Source organism: Vicugna pacos, chromosome 3 (genome assembly GCF_048564905.1).
Source record: "Vicugna pacos chromosome 3, VicPac4, whole genome shotgun sequence".
In the NCBI taxonomy this organism is placed as follows: Eukaryota; Metazoa; Chordata; class Mammalia; order Artiodactyla; family Camelidae; genus Vicugna; species Vicugna pacos.
This window is the reverse complement of record NC_132989.1, coordinates 92258449-92284339: the sequence shown is the minus strand read 5'-3', so window position 1 is coordinate 92284339 and position 25891 is coordinate 92258449. Positions and strand designations below refer to the sequence as shown.

Below are 25891 nucleotides of genomic sequence, written 5' to 3'. Positions count from 1 at the left end.
CATTTAGAAGAACTGATTTGTTTCATGTTTTATCAAAATAATAATAATGTAATATCTGACTAAGGAGACATAACTAAATGTAATGTGTAAACTTTAACTGGATCCTGGTTTTAAATAAATTTGGAGGACAATGGGGGAAATCTAAATATGCATGATTAGATAGCATTAGGGAAATATTAATTTTGTAATGGTATTATGATTTTTTTTAGGAGAACATCATTATTTTTTAGAAGATGTTTAAAGTGTTGAGAGGTGATGAGTGTATCTGCAATGTTCAAATGGTTCAGGGGAAAAAAAGCATATAAACACACACATATATATATATATGTGAAACTGTACCTATATACAGATACAGAGATAAAACAAATATGGCAAAATGTTAATGAGTGTTGAATCTAAGTGGTAGATACAGATGTGATCACCTTACAGCCTTTTAATTGTTCTTTTAAAAATGTCCATAATAAATTTGGAGATAAAGCCACATCAGAGCATTTAAACAGTTTGTAAAAGATGTTTTATGCACTGAATCAATTTAAAAGATACATGACTGAATGACTAGAAATTTTTGCATACATTCAACACTGATTGACATGATGAGCAGAGGAATTTGTGATATTGGCAAAAACAAGATTATTTACAGTATATCCAACTCAGCTCTTGTGACAAAGAGCAATTTATGTACAGAATATAATGGGACAAATTGTAAAATTAAACTTAGTGCCTAGAGTATCTGAATATGTAAGTTCTGTGTTTTTGGACTTACCAAACTAAAGAAAAAAATTTAACCAAGTCCAATATCTTTAATGTGACTTGCCATATACTACAGAATATTAAGGAGGGGATATGGAAAAATTATTCAGACTGTCCCTACTGTTGAAGATGTTTGCTATTCAAGAAGGAGCCCAGAAAACAAAATCACCTATAAAGGTCTCTGGGGATTCTAGGCAAATATTTACTGAATAAATGTATGAAGCAAATATATAACACATCAATATGTAATAACACATGAAGGCCTTTGTGGTAAATTAATATTCAACAAAGCCCTGTATACACTAAATATAAAATAGCCAAAACTCAAGTGAGCCTGAGAGCCCTATAATTCATTGTGTATATTATATTATGCTATATACCTACTGAACAATGAACAACAAAATTATCTTAATTCACTTTTGCACATTATGCTTTTAACTATTAATCATGTTCCAATCCCTGTGCAAACTGCATTCCAAAAGGCCAATCTTCGGTTATAATTATGTATAACTTGATTATAAATGGAAGCATTTGGCTATGATTTATTATGCATGCTTATTGCTATCAAAGAAATAAGAAAAGTTTTAGGTTTACTGTGCAAGAATTTTAATTAGATTCGCACACATCTCAAAAAATTCTATTGTGTGACTTCCAGGTCTTGGAGTTAAGTCAACAGGAGAAGAGTCAAGTGAGGTGACAGATGAGGTAAGAGAAGCTTCTGAGGATTTTCCTTGAGCCTCAGCATCTGAGTCATTCCTTTGGCAAGCTCGATAGTTGCTAACTGAGCCCGATCTCTGTGGCGTAGCAGTCCCTGATTTGGCTTCAGTAATTTCATCTGGGTAAAAAATATTTCAACTTAATTACAATCCACGACACCCTCCCCAAAATTTTAAAGGTATTTAATTTGCTTCTTTAAGTGAGATCACTGACCAGCTATCAAGAGCATGTTTATTTCAAATACCCTACAAAATAGAGACAATGAGTCTGGATTAAGCCACTTGCCTTTTTTACACACAGCAATGTATTCCCCTGATGTAATTTTACATATGTAAGACTGGGTACATATGTAGCTACTCATCAGTCTTGCAATCAAGATTAAGAGCCCAATAAACTAGTAATAAGGCTTGATAAATATTCCCCAACAATCATAGTCAGTCTTTCTATATTAAAATCATAAGTGAACTTAAAATTTGGAAGGAATCTTAGAAATCATCTCATCCAAATTCTCATTTTATTGATAAGAAAACATAAACCCCCAAAAGTTAAGTGACTTGCCATAGGTAATGAACAGACTGGTAAATCCAGAACCCAAGTCTCCTAACTCTCATCTCAGTGCTTTTCATTCTGCCACCTTCTCTTCATATTTGATTTAGGGTCTTATAAAAAAACAATTCCAGTGAACAAAAATCAAAGAAAAACTATATTTGGCAAAACAATACAAAAACAGAAAATGGTCATTCAATCGGTAAATTCAGGTACTAATAACCTAAAGTTACAAATTTAGTCCAAATACAGTGAAAAAGCTAAAACCCGTCCCATATCTCAGACTGCATGAGGATGTGTTAGTAGAAAAATATCATCTGGACATAAAGATAAGCAGACAAATGAGTTTGGCCACCACATCAGAACTCAAACCTGTGTCTTTCTGATACTATGTAGGTACGATCTTTTGAGTTTATAAAGAACACAAAAAATTCATAGGTAAATTCATCTTAATAATTCTGTACAATCTTAGATGAACGAAAGTGGCAACATATATTAGTTTAATTGATTTGGCCAATGATGAATTGTCATAAACTTATACTTAATTAAAGGCTCTATTTGTGAGACAGCATTTATAGATATGTACATATATACATACACACACACACACACACACACACAGCTGTACCCTTTTATAATGCTGGGGTAGAGAAAAAGAATACATATTTACTTGAACTATGAGTCAAGTGTGTTCCATCAGTCTTTTTAATAGACAAGTTAAATTAGGTTTAAGAGTGTATATGTAAGGGGGGAGGGTATAGCTCAGTGGTAGAGCACATGCTTTGCATGCATGAGGTCCTGGGTTCAATCCCCAGTACCTCCATTTAAATAACTAACTAACTAACTAAATAAATAAATAAATAAATACCTAATTACCTCCCCCCAAAAAAATTTTTTTAAAAAGTGTGTATGTGTGGGAAATCTGAATTAACGTAAATTTTAAACCATGGTATGATCTTGCACCATTTGCTAGAAGTCTGCTAATCTATTCATATATACCTTGGCATATAAGATATTTTTCCCATTTAATATAAAAGTAACAACAACAACAAAAAAAACTTCTGCTTTCTGCAATTAATTATTTACCTCAACTTAACCAATATGAATAGTTGAGAAGGAGATATTCTGGCAAACTACACATAATGGTAATCAGAGATATATATTCTAAGTATAGATTTTCATTTTCAAACTACTAAAACAGTAAAACAATATAATGTTTCTTTAATAAAACTCAAGAAGTTACTTTAAAGCCTTATAGTGTAGAAGGATTAATATTTTGACAACCAATTAAAATATCTAACTTTAAAATTTTTAAATATTTCAGTGATCTGATCATCAGGTTGTCTATAACTATTAATGACTGCAAGGAAATAGAAATGTATAGCAGTTTAGGTTTAAGGTTAACAATGTCATTTTAGCTAATCATGATGGTCATCTGGGACATAAAATGCTCTAGTCCCAGGAGTCTTTACACAGTGCATTCCACATAAAAATGATCTATTACTTAAGAACACTTTATTGAAAGGTAAATGAAATTGGAATCATGTAACTCTCACAAAATTAGTATCAGAAGGAAGAAAAGGCTGCTTCAGAGGAGAAAAACAACCAGAAGAACCGGAAGTTCCTAACTGTACAAAACATTTCTCTCCCAGCCCTTGCAAGAAACCTTACTCAGCAAATAATTCCTTGTCCTATAAATCAAATCTATTAATAGTGCTTTGTACTCAACTCTAAAAGCTAATAACTATTCTTTAATTCTTGATGAGGGACGGTAATTAGGTTACTTATTTATTCATTCTTAAAGGAGGTACTAGGGATTGAACCCAGGACCTCATGCATACTGAGCATGTGCTCTACCACTTGAGCAATACCCTCCCCCTTGTTCTGTAATTCTTAAATGAATTTTACTAGATATCAGATTTTTTAAGTTTAGTAATAAAAACTAACAGAAAAGTCAACATTTATTTCTAAATAAAACATTTCATCTTACCAAAATGAACTATACTGAACAACAAAAATGTAGCAGAAACTATCGCTTTAGGATCAGACTGATCAGGCTTTAAGGATTTTAAAACAGGATAATCTTCAAATGACAAAACACTATTAACAATATTCACAGATGTTGATAACACAAAGGCACAAAACCTCACATTTTATGTTCTTTTGCTATTGAATTACTAGAACTATTCTAGAAGCTTCAAAAGAAACAAAGATTTACTAAAACGCCAAATTGGGTAACAAGGTCTAATGTGTCATCTGTATTGTTTGTGTGATGTACATACCGTCAATACTACGGAAATCCAGTAAGTATGTTCTACTATCCACTTGGTATAACTGTAGGCTCATTTTGGAGTATGTACTTGTCACGGGATTCTTCCTTCGAACACGCAAATAATACGGGTTTACAACCTAGCATATGTTATGGACAAAAACAAAGTCAAAAGCAATTCTTTTTAAAAACATTTTATAGACTACAGGTTTGTCATGTATGCTAATAATTAGAATGCCCTTTTGTTCTTACCTTCCATTCATAATCCAGCTGTTTAATTGCTCTACAAACTTCTGCCATAATATCATTCGGTCGACTTTGACTTCTAATTCCCAAATGCCATTTTGCTTTCCTTACACCTTGGTGTTTGGATTTCTGTGGATTTAATTCATCAAGTGTATGGCGTGCCCTTGGTGTTTCAGCAACCAGGAATGGTACTCTTTCAGGGTGGGGCCGAGTCAAATGGTGATCATCCAGAAAAGAATCAGGCGGGCTTGTTGCCAAGTAAAAATCTTTGGCCTCATTCATTATTCTTCTGTTATCTATTATGAGGTGGTAGGCGACTGCCAAAGGGTCCTGGTGATTTCTGTTATAAAGGCAGCTGAGAACCTCCTCTTCTGAGCATTCGAATTTTTCACACACTTCTTTTAAGGCTTCATCATCAATCATGGTTGAACTATATGATGGATCCTCAGGAAAGAGATATTTTGGAAGGTCCTGTTTAAACCATTCATGTTCCCTGAGAGAAAATGGCAGAGGTCAGAAGGATTTTGAGTGGAGGTGAGACTGAAAGTAACAGTTTGGGGAATTTAGGGTATGAATTCATTTATATTGAGACTTATACTGTATTACCATTTTTTTTAACTGAGATTTTCCTCTTCTGGGTCACATTTCATTGTATATACTGGGAGAAATGCTACAGCCTTCCTCTGATTGTATGAGGGAGAAAACCCTGCTGTAGCAACCGGAAAAGGAAGTGTCTACACTTATTCAAAGCTTTGGAACAAATGGCAATGACAAACAAATGGCAAAGGCCATCTTACTTCCAGCTCAGAAAGAGAACATAAGTCTGTGGTTTCATTATAATACTCTTTGGATATAATGTTAAGTGAAAAAATAATGCAACAACAAAAATGGCTATTACTGAGTGCTTACTATGTGGCAGATTTTAAGCTAAACCCATCATAAACATTATCTCACCTCATTTTCAAACAACTCTATGAAAATAATATCCCCTTATGTTAAATGAAGGAACTGAGAATTTCTTAACTTCATATATAAAAGTTTAATAGTAAAACCTTACAGAAAAAGTCATACATAAAAGGATATTTTTGACCTGAACTACATTAAAAAATAAGCTGAAGCTAAAAACATCAAGTAAGGAAAACACCCAAAAGAACAATAATTATCTTCTGGGTGATGGAATTGTAATTCTCTTTTCTAATGTTTTGGTGTTTTCTAAGTCTTTTTCAATTGCCACATATTTCATTTAAATTGGAAAAAATATGTAAAACACAAGAAAAAGCATCTCTCGCTGAGATATTTTAAAATACAAATTTTAGAGAATGATTCATCCCTCTCCTCTAGTGGTAAAATCATGCCCTGCCATTCATGGTCTCTTTCTTAGCGAGTCTACAGCATATGGAGTAAATGAGAAGGAATCAAGCTTTAAGTTCTACTTATGATCTTTCCTTCTTCCTCATTACCCTAATGCTTTCTTCTTTACTACTCCCAGACATACATCTGATTTCTTTGTCTCTTCTCCCTCCATCTCAGAGAAATATGCTGTCTAGCCATTAGAAAACCAAGACAAATTTCCATAAGGAAAAAAGAAGTGGAAATGATGGCAGAAGAAACAAAGTTTGCAGTGATTTTTAAAAATCTTCATCAGAAGTGGCTCCCCCAAATTTGAGAAGGGAATTTGTCATCATCACTTTTGCCTTATTTAAACTATTAGGTTGAATCATATGAAACTGGCAATATTGAATTTTTTTTAACTTACAAAAAAGCAATTTCATATGAAATTCAATGTGTATTACTGCCCCCCAAAAAGTGTCACTGATTGCATTTAAGTTTTCTCATTCTTTAAAATAAAAGGGAAAAAAATACAGTAATTCATGAGATCAGAACTCAAATAACAATACAAAAATTTACTCCTCAAAGTATTAATCCCCATGAGAATATGTAAAAGTCAAACATGAAGCATACTATTTAAAATCTTAAAGAATCACTACCAAATCTAATACCCCACCAGGGTCCTTTTTATTTTTCATTAGCTTTTTTTTGTAATTTAAAAAGTTATGAAATGTTCATTGTTAGAATTTCAGAACCAATAAAGAAGCCTAAGTAAAACGTTAAAGCCCTCCCACCTACCAATCTTACTCCCCTGAGGTGGCCAGCTTGGTGTGTATTTTTAAATATCATAATAAAATAAACAAATGAGTCTATATACTATCCTTAACATAAAAACAGGATTACATTGTACGTACTGTCCTGCAACTTTTTCTTTCACTTAATTTATATCATTGATACTATCAGATCTGATCACCAAGTTGCTTTATGTACCTGATATCTTTGATTGTGGCTCTCTTCATGGGATCCACCTGCAGCATATGTTTCAAAAGGCTAATCACGGAAGGATTTAAATACTGAGGGGTATAAAAGATCCCATCACATATCTTCTTAAAAAGAGTTGGCACATGATCATCATCAAATGGAAGGGTTCCACACAGTAAAGCATAGAGAATAACGCCACTACTCCATATATCTACCTCTGGGCCAGCATACAGTCTGTAACAGGAAACAGCAACAGCATTACACAATCGTTAGCAACTCAAGAGTCAACCAATGGTTTCTATAAGTCACCACTGCATACTATACATAAAGATTCTGTACTAATTCTATCATTATCTTTAAAAGCAAAAATTAAGAATTTTTTTTAAGGTACAGATTTTAGCTAAAATCTTCTTCTCACTATCTTACAAAGGTCATCATGATATCCAACCAATAGGGCCAAACTTTGAACAAACATATCATTACTGAATTTAAAACCATTGTTTTTTTCCTTACAGAGAAATTAAATGATCTTTCATCAGCAGAGAATGTTCCTTACTGATGACTCTAAAGCCACTCCCCCCAGTAACCCAAGACCTCATACCAAAGTCAAAAGGGTCAGAGGTGGTAGAAGGAAGTCCAGCTAACTGATTCACAGAAGATTTTAAACTCTTATTTGCAATACCCTGTAGACTACTGACTTAACTAACTGCAGACTAGTTAGATAACTAAGTCAAAGTCTGGCTTCAGGGAAAGGATTTCTTTCAATTGGTCAAATGAACTGTTGAACTGATCAATAAATACTGTTTTGAAAGTAAAGTTTCCATATTTTAGACCTCACAGAAAGACTTTATCCAAACTGGGAAAATTAGACTCCAGTAATGGTCCATGGCATGTAATGCATAATTACATTTCTTTTTATTTATTTAATTAACATTGCCCCCAGCATCCAGGTCCTGAATTGTTTTCTTACCAAAATAATTTAGACAACTCATATGAAATAATTTAAACATTATGTTAATATAAAAAAATGATGAACCTTGATAAATCTAAAATTAGATATTTCTGCCTTACTCATAGCCATGTCTTAACACAAATATAATTTCTCTGAGCAGTCTAGGCAAGCAAGCTTATGAAAACAGTAAAAAAAAAAATACAATATTTCTGCATTATGAATTAATCAGGATGTAAAGCATTCAAATAAACATGGTTTGAATGAAAAGTTATTAAAAGTTAATTATAAAAAACTAGTAAACAAACTTTAGCCTCTCTGTTTTCAATTTCAGTGGTATGGTGAAGAACAATTACTCTTGAAAAAAATTAAATTTTCCTGTCATCTAAACTATTAAAAAAGCTGCCCTGTCCAAAGATCCTCATGTTCTCAATGCTGGTGGTTAGTAAACTGAGAGATTAAAATTCTTATAATATTTCAGTCTCTAGAAGATTCAGAGAATGAAAATTCAAAATAAATGATATCTGAAGATTTTATCAGTACTTCAGTCCAGTTCCCCAAGACCCCCTATCATAAAAGCTAAAGCTACTACAAAATTCCATCTATTTGAAAAATTAAAGGGGGGAGGGGATAGCTCAAGTGGTAGAGCATATGCTTAGCATGCTCAAGGTCCTGGGTTCAATCCCCAGTACCCCCTCCAATACTAAATAAACAATAAAACCTAGTTACCTCCCCCCTGACAAAAATAATAATATAATAATAATTTTAAAATAATACAATAAATTTTTAAAAACTAAAAAAAAATTAAAGCTACACATTACATTTTAATTTGTCATCTAAGTAAATAGTAAACCATTTCTAACTACTAGATATTTCTGTATTATTCAAGTTTTTAATGTCTTGCTTATCTTTAAGACTCACTAGTTTTAAACCTTCAGTTTCTTTCACTGGGGAAAAAATGAAAGTACTCTCATCTAACAAATATAATGTTGACTTGCAAACCAACATTCTCCCCTATAAATGGAGTCCTTAATCCTTATTCACTTATGTTTTATTCTTAAAACAGAATACTTTCTGGATAAGAAAAGAATAAACCTTAAATTTCTTTCCTTTCATTAGAATTGAATATGATACTATAGACTAACAAAATGTAGGAGAAAAAGACAATTACAAATATACTGGTGAGGGAGAGGTCAAATACTACCTTCCTGAAATTACTTCCGGTGCCGCATAGTTGGGTGAGCCACAACTTGTTCTTAAAAATTCACCATCTGACATCATGTTTGAAAGACCTGAAAATGCACAAAATCCACTACTCAAGATTTCCCAAGGACAAAAATACAAACAAAACTCCATTAAAAAATAAAACTGAGTTTGTGTTAACATAATAAACCATCATTTTGTTCTTTGCTTCAACAGAGTCCTATAGTCTTCACTGTTCAAAAATCTTTTATTTCTGGAAAACAGTTGTAATCTGTTTCAACTTTTAAATTTAGTGCATTGTTGGAGTGTAATGAATACGTACTTTTTTTTTTTTTTTGAGGGAAGAAGTAATTAGGTTTACTTATTTGATGGAGGTACTGAGGATTGAACCCAGGATCTTGGGCATGCTAAGTATGCGCTCTACCACTGGGCTATACCCTCCCCCACAATGAGTACATATTAAGCTACTTGTTATTTTACTTACTAGAATAAACTTGGCTTGTTAAGTTTTATTAACATAGACTACTAGGGAAAAAAATGGAGGACAGAGGAGTAGCAGAATTAAAATGGAAAGTTTCTATTAACCCCTGTTCTGATTCTTTAAAAAAACCCATTAATTTTGAATATCAAAGTTCCTTCATAATTTTACTCCAAAAAAACCTCTGCCTCCTCAAAACTGCAATGTATAAAAATAATGACAATTAAAGAATAAGGAAGTCAAATAATTTAGTCAGGTAACAACAACAAAAAGCCCAGTAGCTCAGAGTTATTTGGCATTATTTAGTGAAACTCTATAGGTTAAAAAACATATATACATATACAAAACTAAGGAAATATAATTCAAAAATATCTCCTCTGATTTTAACTGAAACTAAGCAAAGAGAGTTTTAGAGATTCACTTTTCTCTTAGGTTTAATAATGTCAATGGCAATTTATATAGGAAATAAATTCATTAAATTTTCCTCGAGCTGAAGTTATGCTTTTCTATCATTTAAAATATTTTATTTTTTAAAATAATTTTGTTCATATAATTTACCTTCTGGCTTTCAAAGTATGAATAACTCCATCCCAGTCTCTCTGTCTCTCTCCTCTTGCTCCATACTTGATCAAAAGAACACACTGGAAATAGGTTGCTAACTTCTCCTTCACAAATAATAGTCTCTTTTCAAATGATGTCTCTAATGCTGCCAATTTAAATTGTTTACCTAATGTCATAAAATTCAATTTTTAAGACATAAAGCTAAGAAAAGAGTATTCTTTATTTTTATTCCTTTTTGTGTGTTCAGACAAATGGTGAAGATATACCACTTTAGGATACTCAGTCTATTATATAAAAGTAAAAGTTATCTGAAGAATGCTACTGATGTTTATTAAACATAAAGAATATATGAAACTATGAAAATCTCCTTACCAAAATCAGCTATCTTTGCATTCATGTGTGCATCAAGCAGGACATTTTCAGGTTTCAAATCTCTGTGCACCACCATGTGCCTGTGACAGTAATCCACACCAGAAAGGATTTGTTGGAACAGACGTCGACTTTCTTTTTCATCCAGCTAAGAAAAGTAGAGAGGCATCTGAAAAGTGTGTCTTTCAAAAGAAATGATTCTACCTATAATTCTCCGACCTATATAACTGTGAAAATGCATGAAACCTTCCAAACGAACCTCACTCACGAGATACTTTTGAAATGGGGAGAAGATATAGGCAATGCAAAATGGAAATGCTAGGAGGACCTTACAGCTCAAACCAGTAACTCAGCTTCCTAATATCATCAGTCTCTTGACTACATTCTAACAGCTTGCTTTCATCTAACTCTCATGTGCTATTTCAAATAATTTCAATTTCTACTTGAAACTAGACATGTTTTCTCCTATAAACTGGAAATGTTTAATCCTTGATTCCTTAAACAAATATTTATTGAACACCTTTAATGTGCCATGCACTGTTTTAGACACTCATGATCTAGCAATGAATAAAACAAAGGCCCTAATCTAAAGAAAATATATAAAAAACAAATAAATATAAGTAGTGCTAGTGTTTTGAAGAAAAATAAAGCAGGATAAGGGTACAGAGAGTTATGCTGAAGCGGGGAATACGGTTTTGGACTATATGAGGAAGCAACATTTAAGCATTGTTAATGAATTAGCAAGCCACCATGTTATCATATATCCTGAAATAAAAGATGTTTTAATTTAATGAAAGAAAAGCCTTAATTCATTCACTTTATAAAATATAACAGCATTTATCTTTGCTTACTGAAAAAATTTTATCTTATGCTGTAATTGTGTTTTTAAAATATTCTTCAAAAGTTTCTCTTTCCATTTATCCATACTTTATTTTATATTTTTTCCATAAGTAAAAACCATTATTTGGATATACCTGCTCCCAAGAAGTCATATTTAATAAAGGAGCTATTACTCCTCTAGGCAAAGGACTCTAAACTTGCAGTTCTCTAACAGAGGTCACAAATTAGGGTTCTAAAATCAGACTCTCCAACCTTAAATGGCATGGATAATCTGGAAGATAAACCAGTAATTTCTTTTGAAAGCAAAACTAAAACTATCAAAATACCAAGAGATACCCTCCCTCTAGAAAAAATAACACATTAGCAATCTAACACCTTTATTTCTAGAAGAAATGTAGGTTCATTTTTTAATACAACTTTATATTAAACATAGTAAATGAAAAAAAGAATGTGTTCTAAATGTGAAAGTGAAAAACATTTGATTATACAAAATACAAGAGGTAAAGTAACTAGACAGGCTACAAAAAATGAAAATTATATTAATAATAAGTACAGTACAAAGGATCAAAAAGGGGAAGTCTACAGAGAAAGATTAGAAAAGTCAAAGCATATTTTCCTTTAAACATGGCAGATGGAATCTTTTGTCCCCACTCCTTTAAGTATCACTAAAATGACAGCATGTAAAGACAAAAGAGCAAGAGAAGAGAGAACAGAAATCAAGGAGTCACTAAGCTAGAGAGTAGATGAACATTGATGAGACTTGGCGAACCACAGAAAGCTGAAACCTAAGCCTGTAGGGGTGGAAACCAGCAATAAAACTCGTCCACACACAAACTCCTGGAAGGGCTTAGATATGGGAAGTGCTGGGAACTTCTGAAGGTAGAAGTGAGAAGTAGGCTGAAAACAGGACAAGTGGTTGAAAAGGAAGTTTTAAGCTCACCCTTATTGGGGAGTAAGACCCATGATTTACTCTTTAGTAAGGCTGAACCAGCTCTGTTCTCCAGGACACCAAAGTAGGAATGAGGCACCAGAAGGAAAATGTGGGGATTAAGTGAAAGTCAACATACTAACCAATGAGGTTTGTGGGCCTTTCTCCCATTTAGTCCCCAGAGTGCTGGCACCTAAGCTAATACCCTCAAGGAAACTGCAGGTTTCTTCTGGAGCAACTATCTGATCCAAGGAAAAATACCTGTAATTACTGACATTTGGTGTTCCCTAATAAAACGGACAGGTCCCTGCCTATTCGACCTATGGGAAGGCCCACCAATCCATAAGTTCCATCCACGTGAGCTTGGCATTTAGTATCTCTCAAATGAGTGGACAACCCAAAATCACCAGACAGCTGAGCAAGAGCCATGCACAAAAGACAAAGACCAATAAAATGAACAGAAAAAACAGGGAGCAGGGAGCACGGAAGGTACAGAAGCAATGAAGGAAACAGAAGAAAACTTTTTTTAAAAAACGAATTGTCATCCTCAGATAAGTTTGTTATCTCCGTGGAACAAAATAATAAGCTATTTTAAAGACAATTTCAGAAAACAAGAAAAAAGACCTTTGAATAGAAAATGAAAGCTGCAATTTTAATATGCAACAGGCAAAACTGAAGAAAACTCCCATCATGTAAAGTAAAATGATCAAGACATGAAAAATGGAAGGGAAAAGATAAGAAAGCAAGATACCAATTCAACCTGTGCCTGCTCTCCTTTTTCTAGACAGAACACTGGGGCAGGGAAGAGGGTGGGGAGGACGTGGGGAGTGAAAACACGAGGAATACCTGACACTGAGATGAACCACACTGAGAAATGGTAAAATCAAAAGTAACTTGGTTAATGATTTTGATTTTGATGAAAGGAAACAGATATGCTATACAGAACAAATGAATGTATGATATAAAGAACTATAGATTGGGAGGGAAAAAAACTGGCTTCTCAGTGCTCAACACAGCTCTTCCAGAAAGAGGTGTGCATACCATGTACTCTGGGTGTTCAGAAAAGGATGGGCGAGGGGCAGTGTTCAGTTTTTGTATCTGTAACTTAAGATACTATTCAAAATGTCTTCTAAAGTTCCTTCCAACTCTAAATTCTTTAAGTCTAATTCCTACCTCCTTCATGGAGCCTGTTCTTACTATTCCAGGTACATCAGATTTCTGAAACCAAAAAATGAATGCAATTTAAATGTGGCTAGGGTTGACTAACAAGGCCTAGATCTTTAAGTATTTAAGAATATATTTCGTAAGGATTAAGTATATACTTTAAGATATATATTAAAAGTATCTGTATGCTCCAGAAGTTAAGTCTGAAGATCATGAGTTCTGGGGTCTCAGTCCAATTCTGTCACTAGTAAATCATGTGACCTTGAGCAAATATATCAACTATGAGTCTCAGTTTCCCTATCTGTGTAAGAAGGCTAAGGAGATAATCTTTAGGATCCTTCCTTGCTCTAAGTAGTCTGTATTTCTAGGCAAATATGACTAAGGGAACTGGTTGTTAAATAGACCTCTTAACAAAACTGCCTTCTGATATTCTGATACTAGTAAGTGATAAGGGGAATTACAAGTATACACAGGATTAAATCAGAACTGCTTACCCTTCCATTTTTACAGATATAATCAAATAGCTCTCCTCCTGAGACATATTCCATCACCATGAAAATATCAGATGGTGTACTGATGACCTGGTACCTGGTAAGAGAAAACATTATCTACCAGTATTAAAACATGTATATTCATTCATTCAATAAATATTGACCAAGCGCCTAAAATATACCAGGCACTGTGCTAGGAGCTGGGAAAATTACAGGGAATGAAACAGATTCTTTGCTCTCATAGAGTTCATGTTCCAGGAGCCAGGAAACAGACACTAAATAAAAAAGCAGTATCTCAGGTGGTGGAACATGATTTGAAGAGAAACAAAGCAAACTAATGGGAATCTTTAATACAGGGTGTTCAAGGAAGGCCTCTCTGATTAAGTAGCACTTGAGCAGAGCCTGATGGAAATAAGGGAACAAACTATGCCATTTTCTAGGAAAAAGGTCAACCAGGCAGAGGGAACAGCAAATGCGAAGGCCCCCCAGGTGGAAGCCTGCCTGGCCTGTCTGAGCAATGGTGAGAAGGCTAAAGCAGAGTGAGCAGGGAGAGAGAAACAGGACATGGAGTCAAAAAGGTAACGAGATCAGAGGACATAGAACCTGATGAAGCCATGATGAGGTTTTGGCTTTTACTCTACGGGAGAAAGAAAGCTACTGAAGGTTTTACGCAAAGTAGTCATGCGATCTGGCCGATTAAAAGGGTGACTTTGATTTACAGCAGCAGTGTGAAGAACTGACCGTGGGCAATGCGGTGGGAGCAGGGGGCTAATGCAGCAGTCCATGAGAGAGATGAAGGGGGCTCACGCTGGGCTGATGACAACGAAGGAACTGAGAAACACTCAGATCCTAGATACATTTTTAAAGGAAGAGATGGAATGGAGGGTAGGGAGTGAGAGAAATAGGAAAGTTAAGGACAGTTCACCCTGAGGAACTGGATGTTAACTGAGAAGGTGAAGACTGGAAGACGAGGCGTGGGAGGTTAATAAGGAGTTCAGTTCTGGCCATGTCAAGTTTCACACGCCTCGTACACATCCAAATGGAGATGTAAAATAGACAGTGGGCATATGAGTCTGGAGTTCCGTGAAGAGGTTTCAAAAGCAGGAGATGTATATTTAAGGGTCATCAGCATAAAGATGGTATTTAAAACCATGGCACCTCAACAAATGAGAAGAGGTGAGAGTTGAAACAAATTTTGAATCAGCCACTTCAGTACAGAAACCTAACTGGTTTAAATTTATGCCTGCATAATAAAGCTGAGCAGTAAATAAGTTATCTGTAGACCCTACAATTGGCAACTGTGAAACAACAGTACTATTACGGCATTTTGAAAGGTTGTATTTCTGAAATTCTATTATTTGTGATTTGTTTTATCAGATATAAGCAGTGTAGAGGGGATCCCTTTCTACTGCGTTGTCTCTAGTGAGGCTAACTGACATCATGTGGAAACTGGGAGGTCAAGAGTTGTTACCACCAAATCATTGTTGGTTCTACAGCAACAGGGGCACTGACAGTTACCTATTGGAAGGGCATCAATCCAGAAGGTAAGAGAGAATGCGAAAGAATGACAGCTGATAAGCACAAGGGCAAAACATGAACACAGGCTTAAGCGACCATGAATGGGGTTAGAGAAATACATGAACAGGAAGAAATTTTAAAATCCTCAGGAACTGACTAAGAAACGTCACTCATCTGTCTCACTTGTTAGATTAAGCACGTGAACAAAAATGATGAATAAATGATATGACTATATTAAATATAATTGGATCTTACAGTTTAATTATATGAGGATGCCTGAAAAGCTTGAGGTTCTGAATCTCTCTGCGGATTTTTCCTACTACGTCAAGGCTTCGAATCTTCTGTCGATTGAGTATCTTCACAGCAACTTTATGCCCAGTCAATTCATGTTTGCCAACTGAAGGAGAAATAATTTTAATAAATTAGTGCCAGGTTTGATTAATAACATATTTATAACTATTCTAAGAGTAGTAGTCTTAGCGTTCTCTGAAAACACTTGAGAAATTCTAAGTTCCTTTCCATTCTTCCTGATTTACCCCTGAATGTCTGGATGTTTAAGAGTGACTAAACGGGAGACTACATAAGAAGCTAGTTAAGAGTGGTTTCCTCCAGAAAGGAAAGCTGGAAGGCTAAGGAAGAGAGAAAGAGACTTCCTTTTTGGCTCTCTACCCTTTTGTACTTATAAATGATCTTAATTTACTTTCCATTTTTTAATCTATCACATTTACAAATTGAACTTTTTTCTTTTGGTGGGCAATTCTATGGATTTTAACATATGTAGAAGTTGGCGTAACCACCATTATAATCAGATACAGAATAATTCCATCATTCCAAAAAACTCCGTCATGCTAGACACACTTCTATCCATATTCCCTTGAATCTTTTATATTCTGGTTCATGAGAATGATTATTTTATAGTGATAAAATACAGCGGTTATGAAATAAGAGAGAGCAAGACAAATTTTAGAACAGAACTGAAACCACTTAGAAAGCAGTAAGTTGCAGCAGAAATGTGAGAGAATTTTATGGAACACATACCAAAAAGTTTGGAAGAAATTAGCAGAATAGGAGGGAAGGTGACAGACAAGGCGCAGAGAATCAAGTAAAATTCAACTCATGAATAGTAAGGAGTAGAGTATCATTCCACCTAAAATAATAGAAGCCCTCCCACCAAAAAATTAAAAAGGCAGGACAGAATGAAATCAATTACCAATCATGGTATAGCTTGACTTTCCTCTAATACTTGAGCATTTCATCAAATTATAAATTAATTAGAAGTACAGAGGCATAACTTTTCCAGTTTTGAAAAGGTGGAAGAAATCCCAAAAGTGTAATTATATAAATATTCAAATAAAAATCAAGACAGTGATGGGGGAAGGAAGGTATCGTGACAGCAACTGTAAAGAGATCATTCAAATTCTCACACACACACACACACACATTACAACTTAAGTAAACAGGCAGGGTACATGATCAGTTTGGTTTTTAATGGAAAATTAGGATACTAATTCCTTTTTCATGGCTGGGTATACCAACAGAACATCTTAGGGCAATAAAAAGGCAATTCATGTCCTGCAATAGTACTAAGCGTAATATTTCATTTTTTAAAAAATGTGTAGTTCCCCTACTCATAATTTAACTTAGAATTAAGTAGATGAACGATGTGCATAAAAATGTTTATTATAGTGTCTAATGTAAGAAAAATACTGCAGTTAACTTAAATGACCAATTTCAGAGAACAGTTTAATACATTGTCATTCCAACATAAGAGTCTGAGAGGAAGACTATGGGAAGTGTTCTCATAAACATGAAAATAGCAAACAAAAATTGTATATGCATTCTACATTTTCCAGCTACACAAAAATATTTACATAAAAATGATAATGTGCTAAAATAGTTATTCTACATTGATCTGTTTTCAAATTTTACTTATTTATATCTTTTCAATTAAAAAAATTTCCAAATGGAAGAAAAAAATAATAGATGTTAGCAGATTCACCTCTTCCTGGATTAGGGCTGAGCACCCAATTCCACCTCCACATGAGAAGGAAATCTGTGTACAAAGCAGAGACTTCGCAGTCACACTGACCTGGGCTTTGTTCCCGCATAAAGGTACTTACTAAATGTTTGACGTGGGCAAGTTAAATTACTTCATCCTTCTATTTAAAATAAGAATACCAAATATTCCGTAAGGGTGACATGAAGTAGGGTTTGTAAAGCAATTTCCATTGTGCCCGGCACAGCGAGTGCTGGATAAATAAATGGTGGCTATTACTATTTAGGGTTATTTATTCTCCATTGCTCCCAAATCTGTCCCCTATTCCTATCTAATCAGTCCTGTGTTTTCTAGTTTAATCCTGTATAGCCAGTTTTATCTCAGCTCTTTGATTTGTGCCCTTTATCCACTTAGATTCAGTAGCATGCCCTTGTCCAGGCACATCAGTACTAAATAAATAAATAAATAACAGCTGTAATTTCTATATATCTAGCTTCCATCCCCATAAACTTCAATCCCACTAACCTGCTCCATCCTCCCCTACCCCGTCAACACCAGATATTTCTAGCTTCCAAAGTTCAACCCATTTCCTGACTTTGGTTAATTTTCAACAGAATATTGCTAGACATACATACACATAGCGCCAAGTCCTATACAGCATTTTCACCTACTACCCAAAAACTGTAAAAACACTTACTCGGTCACAGAAGAGCAGAGGTAAAAACAGGTTCATCTGACTTAAGTTTAAATCAGATTTTTTAAATGATTACTATTTTAAAATTATAAATCTGGTTGATTTATAATATGTAACACAATTAAGTTATACAACTCACTAGTTAATCATAACATAACACTTTGTACCCAAACACCAACCCTGGAAGACCGGTATTATTAGCAACAAGTAACTGAGGCACAGGAAGATGAAATACTGGCTCAAAGTTACGCAGCTAGTGACGGACACAGCCAAAATATAAACCCGGGTCTGTCTCAAAAAGTTGTGCCTTTTCCAAAAATGGTAAGTGAAATGTGATATTTTTAAAGAGATAATCATCAAAAGACTATTACATGGTATAATAATACAAATATAAATACCCTTTTAATAAAACATAAACAGAAGTTGAACATATCAGAGGAATCCTTAATTTATAGTCTTACGGTGTTGAAAAGAATAGACTGAATCCTCCATTTAGAATAAGAGTTATTATAAAAACTCATTCATTAATATAAGAAATAGTTATTGAGTACCTGGAGCACCTACTATGTGCCAGGCACTGCTACTGTCACTTTATCTCGCATGAGAAAATAAATCCAGTCGACCAAAAACCTGCCTCCTATCAATTTCAATGTTTTAAGACAAGATACCAAGAAGACATTTTATTCATTCTATCAAACCAATTGAAAAGTTACTCAAAAAGTACAACAGAGACTTGAACAACATGGGTTTAAACCGTGAGGGTCCACTTACAGGATTTTTTTCAGTAAATAAATATTCCTCCTCCTTATCTCTGGATGCAGAACCTGAGGATATGGAGGACCAACTAACTATCCTATGTTACTTAATATAAAGGACATGAGCAACTATAGATTTTGGTATCCTCAGGGGCTCCTGGAACTAATCCCCCACAGATACTGAGGGATGACTGCATCATAAGGGAGAAATGAAGTGCATAAAACTAAAAGCATATAAAATATAATGGCAAATATAGTGGGTTGAATAGTGCCCCCCCAAATTCATGTCCACTAGAACCTCAGAATGTGATCTTATTTGGGAATAGGGTCTTTGCAGATTTAATGAGTTAAGGATCTCAAGATGAAATCATCCTAGATTTAGGGTGGGCTCTGTATCTAATGACTGGTGTCCTTATAAGAAGAGAACACAGGCGCGCGCGCGCATGCGCGCACACACACACACACACACACACACACACACACACACACACACACACAGGCAGCCACGTGACGACAGGCAGAGACTGGAGTTTTGCTACGACAAGCCAAGGAACACCAGGAGCCACTAGAAGTTGGAAGAGGCAAGAAACAGGTTCTCCCCTAAAGCCTTCAGAGGGAACGTGACCCTAGCAACCCCTTGATTTCGGACTTCTGGCTTCCAGAATTCCAAAACAATTTCTGTTGTTTTAAGCCACCCACTTCATGCAGCCCTAGGAAACTGATTGGGTTTTTTTCTAAAATATGATACTCACCATTAAAGTTAACAAGTTTACAAAAGTAATTATTTTTTGAAAACAGATACAAACTACGTATGTCCAAGAATTCTTAAACAGAACACATGATGACAGGGAACCAAGCAAATGTTCACCTTGTATGAGCACCAGGTACCCCTGTGCCCTCACACAGTGACACCCATGGGAGTTACTCAGCTGAACAGGACATCTTGCTCGCAGGCTATTATGTTGCAGCTCCTAGGGTTTTCTGCTTTTTGAAGTTGTGTCTCATCCTTCATAACCTATCAGGAGTCAAGTCTTAAAGCCTCCTCTCCAATGATCTAATTTCAGGATTTTAATTTTCTATGGGCTAGAAAAATCATAAAACTAAAATTATTAGAATAGGGCATGCTTTGCATGTATGAGGCCCCAAGTTCGATCCCTGCATCTCCACTATAGTTAAACTCCTGAGTAGGCGTTCCAACTGACTTCTCACCACTGTTTAATCCTTGGAAGGGATTATAATTTAACAACAAAAACATAAATAGAAGAATTATTAGGAAAGATTTTCTAAAGTAGGCTCTACAAAACAATAGACTGGAGACTCTACGCAGAAGAGTCTCCTCATAATGAAGGAGTCTGGGAAAGGATGTATGTTCCCCTCTTGGAAACTCATTATACATATTAACACAGTAATAGCTCTGAAAAGCCTTACAGTAAAGAAACCTGTTAAACGTTTAACCTGGTATTTCCCAGTCTTAACTGGATACAGATCTTTCCCTCCATGATTTTAAAATAGCGTCCCAACATTGACGACTCTAAATATTTTCTCAAAGTAGCCAGTATCTCCTATTATTTTTCTCCCTTTTTCTTCCCAACAGTCTTGCTAATTTAAGGCCATGATATGATAACATGTTATGTTTTCCCTACGTATAGGAACAGAGATATTTGCCCTGAATCCAACTGCCGACATAATTCAATATTAGAATTTCAGTAGCATAATACATTTGAAAACAGTTATCTTCTTATAGCTTAGGAAACACACATTATCATATCCGAGCCTCACAATAAACCTATGATGCAGGTAATATGATGCTCTGAGAGATGATATAACTTGTTGAAGTAAAGCTATTAAGTGATCAAGGTGGGACAGGTCTTCTAATTAGAAGAATTCCCAGTCTTTGACCTATCCACTCTACCCCACTGACAATGTGCAGTGGGAAGGGGGGAAAAAGCCTTATTTAGCACAATATCAAAACCTAACTTTTCTCAAAACTAGGCTAAAGATTCTCCATTGACTAAACTCAGTTGCAGACAAATTAGCTGGTGCTCCATGGTCAATCAATGCAGTATGGACTTGGTCAGGAATAATGCATTACTAAGATATCGCTCCCCTTTTCCAAAGCCTAAAACTGGACTCTTCAGACGGTCACTGTTTTACGGTAATGTTAAGATGTTACTTTTGATTGAAAGGGAAGATGGTTATTTCTGCCATGGAAGACATGAGTCACTCATAGCAAAGGTTACCAGAATTCACGTCTCCCTCAAGACAACAGCAACAGATGAGTCAACTAAATATTAGCTAACAACCTGTTACCGCTTTCTAAAGGGAACTCTGTCTGACTGAAGCACACAGTAACAGATGCTCTTCTAATCAGAGGTGAAACAAGATCATACACTGAAAGGAAGAATTTTAAATACTGACAGACGCCACAAAGATAAAAATACCTACTAAAGATATTCTAATCACCTCACCATTTCATTCCTGCTCTAAAATTAAAAACATAAAAACCTCACAGCTAAAAGTATCACAGAAGTAACAATCCTGTAGAGGGATGAATTTTAAAAGCTATTGAAGGAAATTTGAGAAAGGCCCCTTTTCGGAACAAAACATTTCAAGCATCCCAAAAGGCAAACCAAATACGCATGTTCCACCCAACAGCAACTTAAGCAATAAAACGTTTCAGATGCACTGAAGCCCTATATGACTCCTTCCAGATTCCTTTATCCTCTCTCCCCCTAGGGATTCCCACCATCTTGAAGGTGGTGTTTGTCTTTCCCACATGTATAAATCCATAAATGACATAGTAACAATGTTTTTCATGTTTTCTTTTACAAATTTAATTTTACATATTCTTTTGAATACATAACACCTGACTACACAATTCAAAAATACAAAAGGATATACAGCGACTGTCCCCCTGCTGCCTAGGTCCCCTCCCTTGAACAACTAATGCAACAGTTTCATGTGTATCTTTAAAGAGACATCGGACACATACATACCAAGTAGTCACATTGAGATATTTTAATTTGCCCCTGAATTTTTATACACAAATGGTAGATATACTATACACTTTGTTCTACCATCCCCTTTTTCCTCTTAAAAATATACCTAGGAAATTGTTCCCTATATTATATAATCTCTTGCTTTTTTTTTTCCTTCTAAATGTTTGCAAGGTATACCACTGTATGGATAACCATAATTAACTGCTGTCCTACTAGAAAGATTACTGCCAATCTTTTGTATTTGTAAACAGTATGGCAATAAATAACTCATTATTTCATACACCTATTGGATAAATTCCTAGTTGAATTTCTGGGTTAACTTTAATAAACACTGTCACATTCTGTAGAGGTGGTACCAATTTATACTCCCACCAGCAATGTATGAGTGTTTCTGCATGACTTTAAATTTTATATAAATAACACGACTGTGCATACTTTTCCACTTCTTCTGGTTTTTGTGGCCTAACCTTACAAACTTGAAATTCACCCATGCTGATATATATATATATATATATTTAATTCATATATAGATTTTTTTTTTACTTAAAGAAGCTTTAAAATAACTCTGTGACCCTTCAGCCAAAGAGAACAGCCACCTATTTACCTGAAGTTGCAGTTTTATATAGAAATACTCACCAACTCAATAAATAGATTGTACGTATAAACAACTCGTTTGCCAAAGACTACCCACCCCACTAAAGAGGCATCTTCTCTTGGAAAACTAACAAAAACTGCCATTTTAATTTACTGCAATAGTAACATGACTCTGTTCATTCATGCTTTTATAACTGTTCTATCTGAGAGGAAAGGGGCGTAGATCCCACAAGGGGAGTAGAGACTAACACCTTGACAACCATGAGGGGAAAAAAGCTGTCTTGGAAATAATAAGATAATTCAAGCACAATCCCAAACTAACCCTAATTGTCTGTTTAAAGTTTCCCCTCAAAATGTTACCATTAAATTACCAGAGGATTTTTAAAAGCCTGTAACAAGAAACAAAATAATCCCTATGAATTTACAGGCCTCTCTGCACCCCTCCCCCAATAAGTTTCCTCTAAGATGGAGTATCATATTGGGAATGTTTCTGCTTATCAGTAGCACATCTTCTACTAGATGCCTTTTCTATGTTTAATTTACCAATGTGTATGACTGATTTTAAAACCTCTATCTATTCCAAAGTATCTCCATTGAAATATATGGCTAATCATATAATTTATAATAATTCTTGTCAAATTCCTGGCTGTGAGTTACCAACAACCACTATAGTAGCTATTTTTGCCTGCTCACTGAGCATCTGTGTCCCTCTTTTTCTCTTCTAATACTCATTTCTGTGTAGGTATCTACCCTGTCCCCCATACTATCCAAGCACTTCAGAAGATGCCCTCCCCCAACACACACACATCCAAGAGTGGGCCATATTCCTCCAAGGGTAATGCCATCCCCCTGCTTACAGGAACACAAACCTAAGCCAGTTAGCACACAGCATCCCTGGCCAGAGGGGCTGAATGAGTCACTGAGACTGAGGATTGCTGTGCTGGGGCTTCCTTGCTCTGGACGGAGAACCACATATGTTCTTGGCTAGGGTGAGTTGGATTTTCTTTTATTTGGGGCAAGAAGCAACCCAACTGTTTAACAACTTAGAAAATGCACTGGTTGAGGATTTTGACCATCAACTAATATATTTATGAACAAATATAACCATAACTATGAAACCCATAACGCTTTGACTAATACTGGCCTTCCTATATTTGGAGAGACTGTTGACTTTGACAGTGTGTGGTACTTCAAGAAAGGCACATGTGGAGGAGTGAAGGTTAAGGAACAGCAGTCACTGGAGGGATTCATGTCAGAGCCACATCACAGATCAAATCCGGAAAATGAAAAATGTCCTCTTTCCTATCTGCCATGCCAAAAGCCACCTGGCAGATAAGAAAGCGAGACCTGACTCTGCTCAGATCTATATTAGGAGAATAATGAGCATCCTAATCCAAGCAGAGCTCTGGGAGGGGTGAGGACATCAAGACTGTCATCACTGTTTTGGGGGCATTAATGAGTACCTCTTACAAATACTTGTAAACTGAAAGCAGTTTGTAATTGCTAACAAATAGAGACACATCGCCAAAAATAAATAACTTCAAGGCACAGAAACATCTTACTGGTCTAATACAGACCCACCCTAATGGCTGTTATTACCCTATTCTGGTATTTGTTTCTTACTTTCTTACATTGTTGGCCTTGCTGATTTTCCTAAGAAGGTTTAGGCAGTTCCTTCTCTGAGGCCTATACAGCAACTTTCCAGTTCTATGACTCAGAAAGGGCAAGAGAAGGAAGGGCTCTCCTCTTCCATCCCTAGATGAAATCAGAAAATGTTTATTTAGCTCTGGAAGAGCAAGGCTCAGTTAATCCACTGTACAGACTTTCACAAACATTTTTTCTTTCAAGTCAAATATTTTACCAAGATTTTATATGCAAGTCACAGGCTATTATTTATCCAAAGCCAATGCACAGATTATTTTTATCAGTTCCATACTTCCTTCCTCTACATCCCCAATAATAAAGTCAAATATTCTGAAGAAAAAATATTTATGCCTCACAAATTTGCAGTTAAACTTTTTGTGCCAGAATTGGTGGCTTGGAGAGCAAGTCTGTAATTTCCAGACTACTAACTTGAAACACAAGGGTAAGCGATTCCACATTATTCTTAAAAAAAAAAAATCAAATTATGTGCACTAGACTGTATTAAAATATAAATATCATGTGAAAATAAATGGAAACAAACTGCATCAATGAATTAATAAACACTGTCTGGAGGCAAAATCTGCACTACCTACCAGGTTTGGCACAGAGACTGCCAAACTGTTAATTCAGAAACACTGAAGGCACGGAGTCTGCATTCAGACCGTAAAGCATGGATCGCAAATATATATAGGATCAGTTTATATTCATTAACTCCTCCGAAAAAATTAATGATACTTTCTGACGAGATGGCCTTTTTTTTTTTTAATTCTGTAAACTATTTCCAAAGCAACCTTACTTCGGCGGAACACATTTCACGCTTGAGAATCAGCCAGGGCAGGTAAGTTCTAAAGAGGACGGAAATGTGGACAATGCCGAGGACCGCCAGGGAAGCGATGGGCTGGGCCCTGAGCCAAGGAGCACAGCCGGGGCGAACGGGAGGCCGCCTGCCCCGGGTTCCCGGCGGAGACCCCGGCGCCCGCACCCAGCACCCGGAGCGCGGCGCGCAGCCCCAGACTGTCGGGCCTGGGAAAGTTCGCACCTCCGCATCCCCGCCCCTCGCACGGACGAGCCCCTCCGGCCGCGGCGCCGTCCCCATGGCGACCAGTCCCCACCCCACCCCCACCCCGCCTCGGGGGCCGCGCCGCAGCCCCGCGGCGGCCTCGGGCTCCGCTCCCGCCGGAGCCAGGACGGGAGCTGCCGCGGAACGCCGGGGTCGGGGGAGGATGAAGAGGTGCGAAAGGCGGAAGTCGCCCAGAGTCCGGGCGGGGGCCGAGCCTTGCCCCGGGGTTCCTCACCCTTCACTTTCCCGAAGGTCCCGACCCCCAGCGTGTCCCCCAGGATGTAGTGGCCGATCTTCACCCGCCCGTCGTGTTTCTGCTTCTCGGCTGTCGCCATCTTTCTCCAGGAACTGAGTCTGCGCATGGCGCCGCGGGAGGGGGCGGAGGGGGCGGGCAGGGCCGCGCCGGGGGCGGGCGGCGAGGGGGTGGGGACGCGGGAGGGGAGCCGCGCCGCCCAGCCGCCGCCCTGCGCCGCCCGCCGGGTCCCCGCAGTCGGCAGTCGGGCGAGGATGCTCCCCCTGGCGGGCGGGCCGGCGGGGGTCGCTAGGAGGGGTACCGGTACCCCACTCCACTGGGGCGGCCGCCCACCTGCGCGCGGGAAGGGGCTTCCTGGATGGCGGAGGAGGGCGGCAGTCCCTCGGCCCCTTTCCTCTCTGGCGGAGTCTCTGCCCGCATTGGTCTCCCTTTAATATTACTCCTGGGTAGGGGGGACCGCTCTCCTTGTGATTCCAAGGAGGGAGATGGGCTCTGGGGAAGCCTGCGCGGGTAGAGCAGATGTGTGGCTTGTTACTAGTGCAGCGTGAATTCAAACA

The 25891-nt window shown here is 36.7% G+C and overlaps 1 protein-coding gene and 1 non-coding gene across 5 annotated transcripts; one reads left to right on the top strand and one right to left on the bottom strand.

Annotated features, from left to right (window-relative positions):
* Nucleotides 1–1339: 1339 nt before the first annotated feature.
* On the bottom strand, nucleotides 1340–25623 carry PRKAA1 (protein kinase AMP-activated catalytic subunit alpha 1). Of its 4 annotated transcripts, XM_072958746.1 has the most exons (10): nucleotides 25317–25623; nucleotides 15595–15736; nucleotides 13825–13918; nucleotides 13340–13384; nucleotides 10402–10546; nucleotides 8992–9079; nucleotides 6848–7072; nucleotides 4535–5021; nucleotides 4296–4422; nucleotides 1340–1585 (listed from the first exon to the last, which is right to left on the bottom strand). In XM_072958746.1, the coding sequence occupies exons 1-10, from the start codon at nucleotides 25441–25443 to the stop codon at nucleotides 1341–1343; spliced, it is 1725 nt and encodes a 574-aa protein (XP_072814847.1). In that variant the 5' UTR covers nucleotides 25444–25623; the 3' UTR covers nucleotide 1340. The 4 variants fall into 4 exon arrangements, with proteins under 4 accessions (XP_072814847.1, XP_072814848.1, XP_072814849.1 ...); XM_072958747.1 differs by lacking the exon at nucleotides 13340–13384 and having other exon boundaries at nucleotides 25317–25443; XM_072958748.1 differs by lacking the exons at nucleotides 13340–13384; nucleotides 13825–13918 and having other exon boundaries at nucleotides 25317–25389.
* Nucleotides 2764–2836, top strand: TRNAA-UGC (transfer RNA alanine (anticodon UGC)). The gene has a single exon. It is a non-coding gene; the product is annotated as a tRNA-Ala (tRNA).
* Nucleotides 25624–25891: the final 268 nt, after the last annotated feature.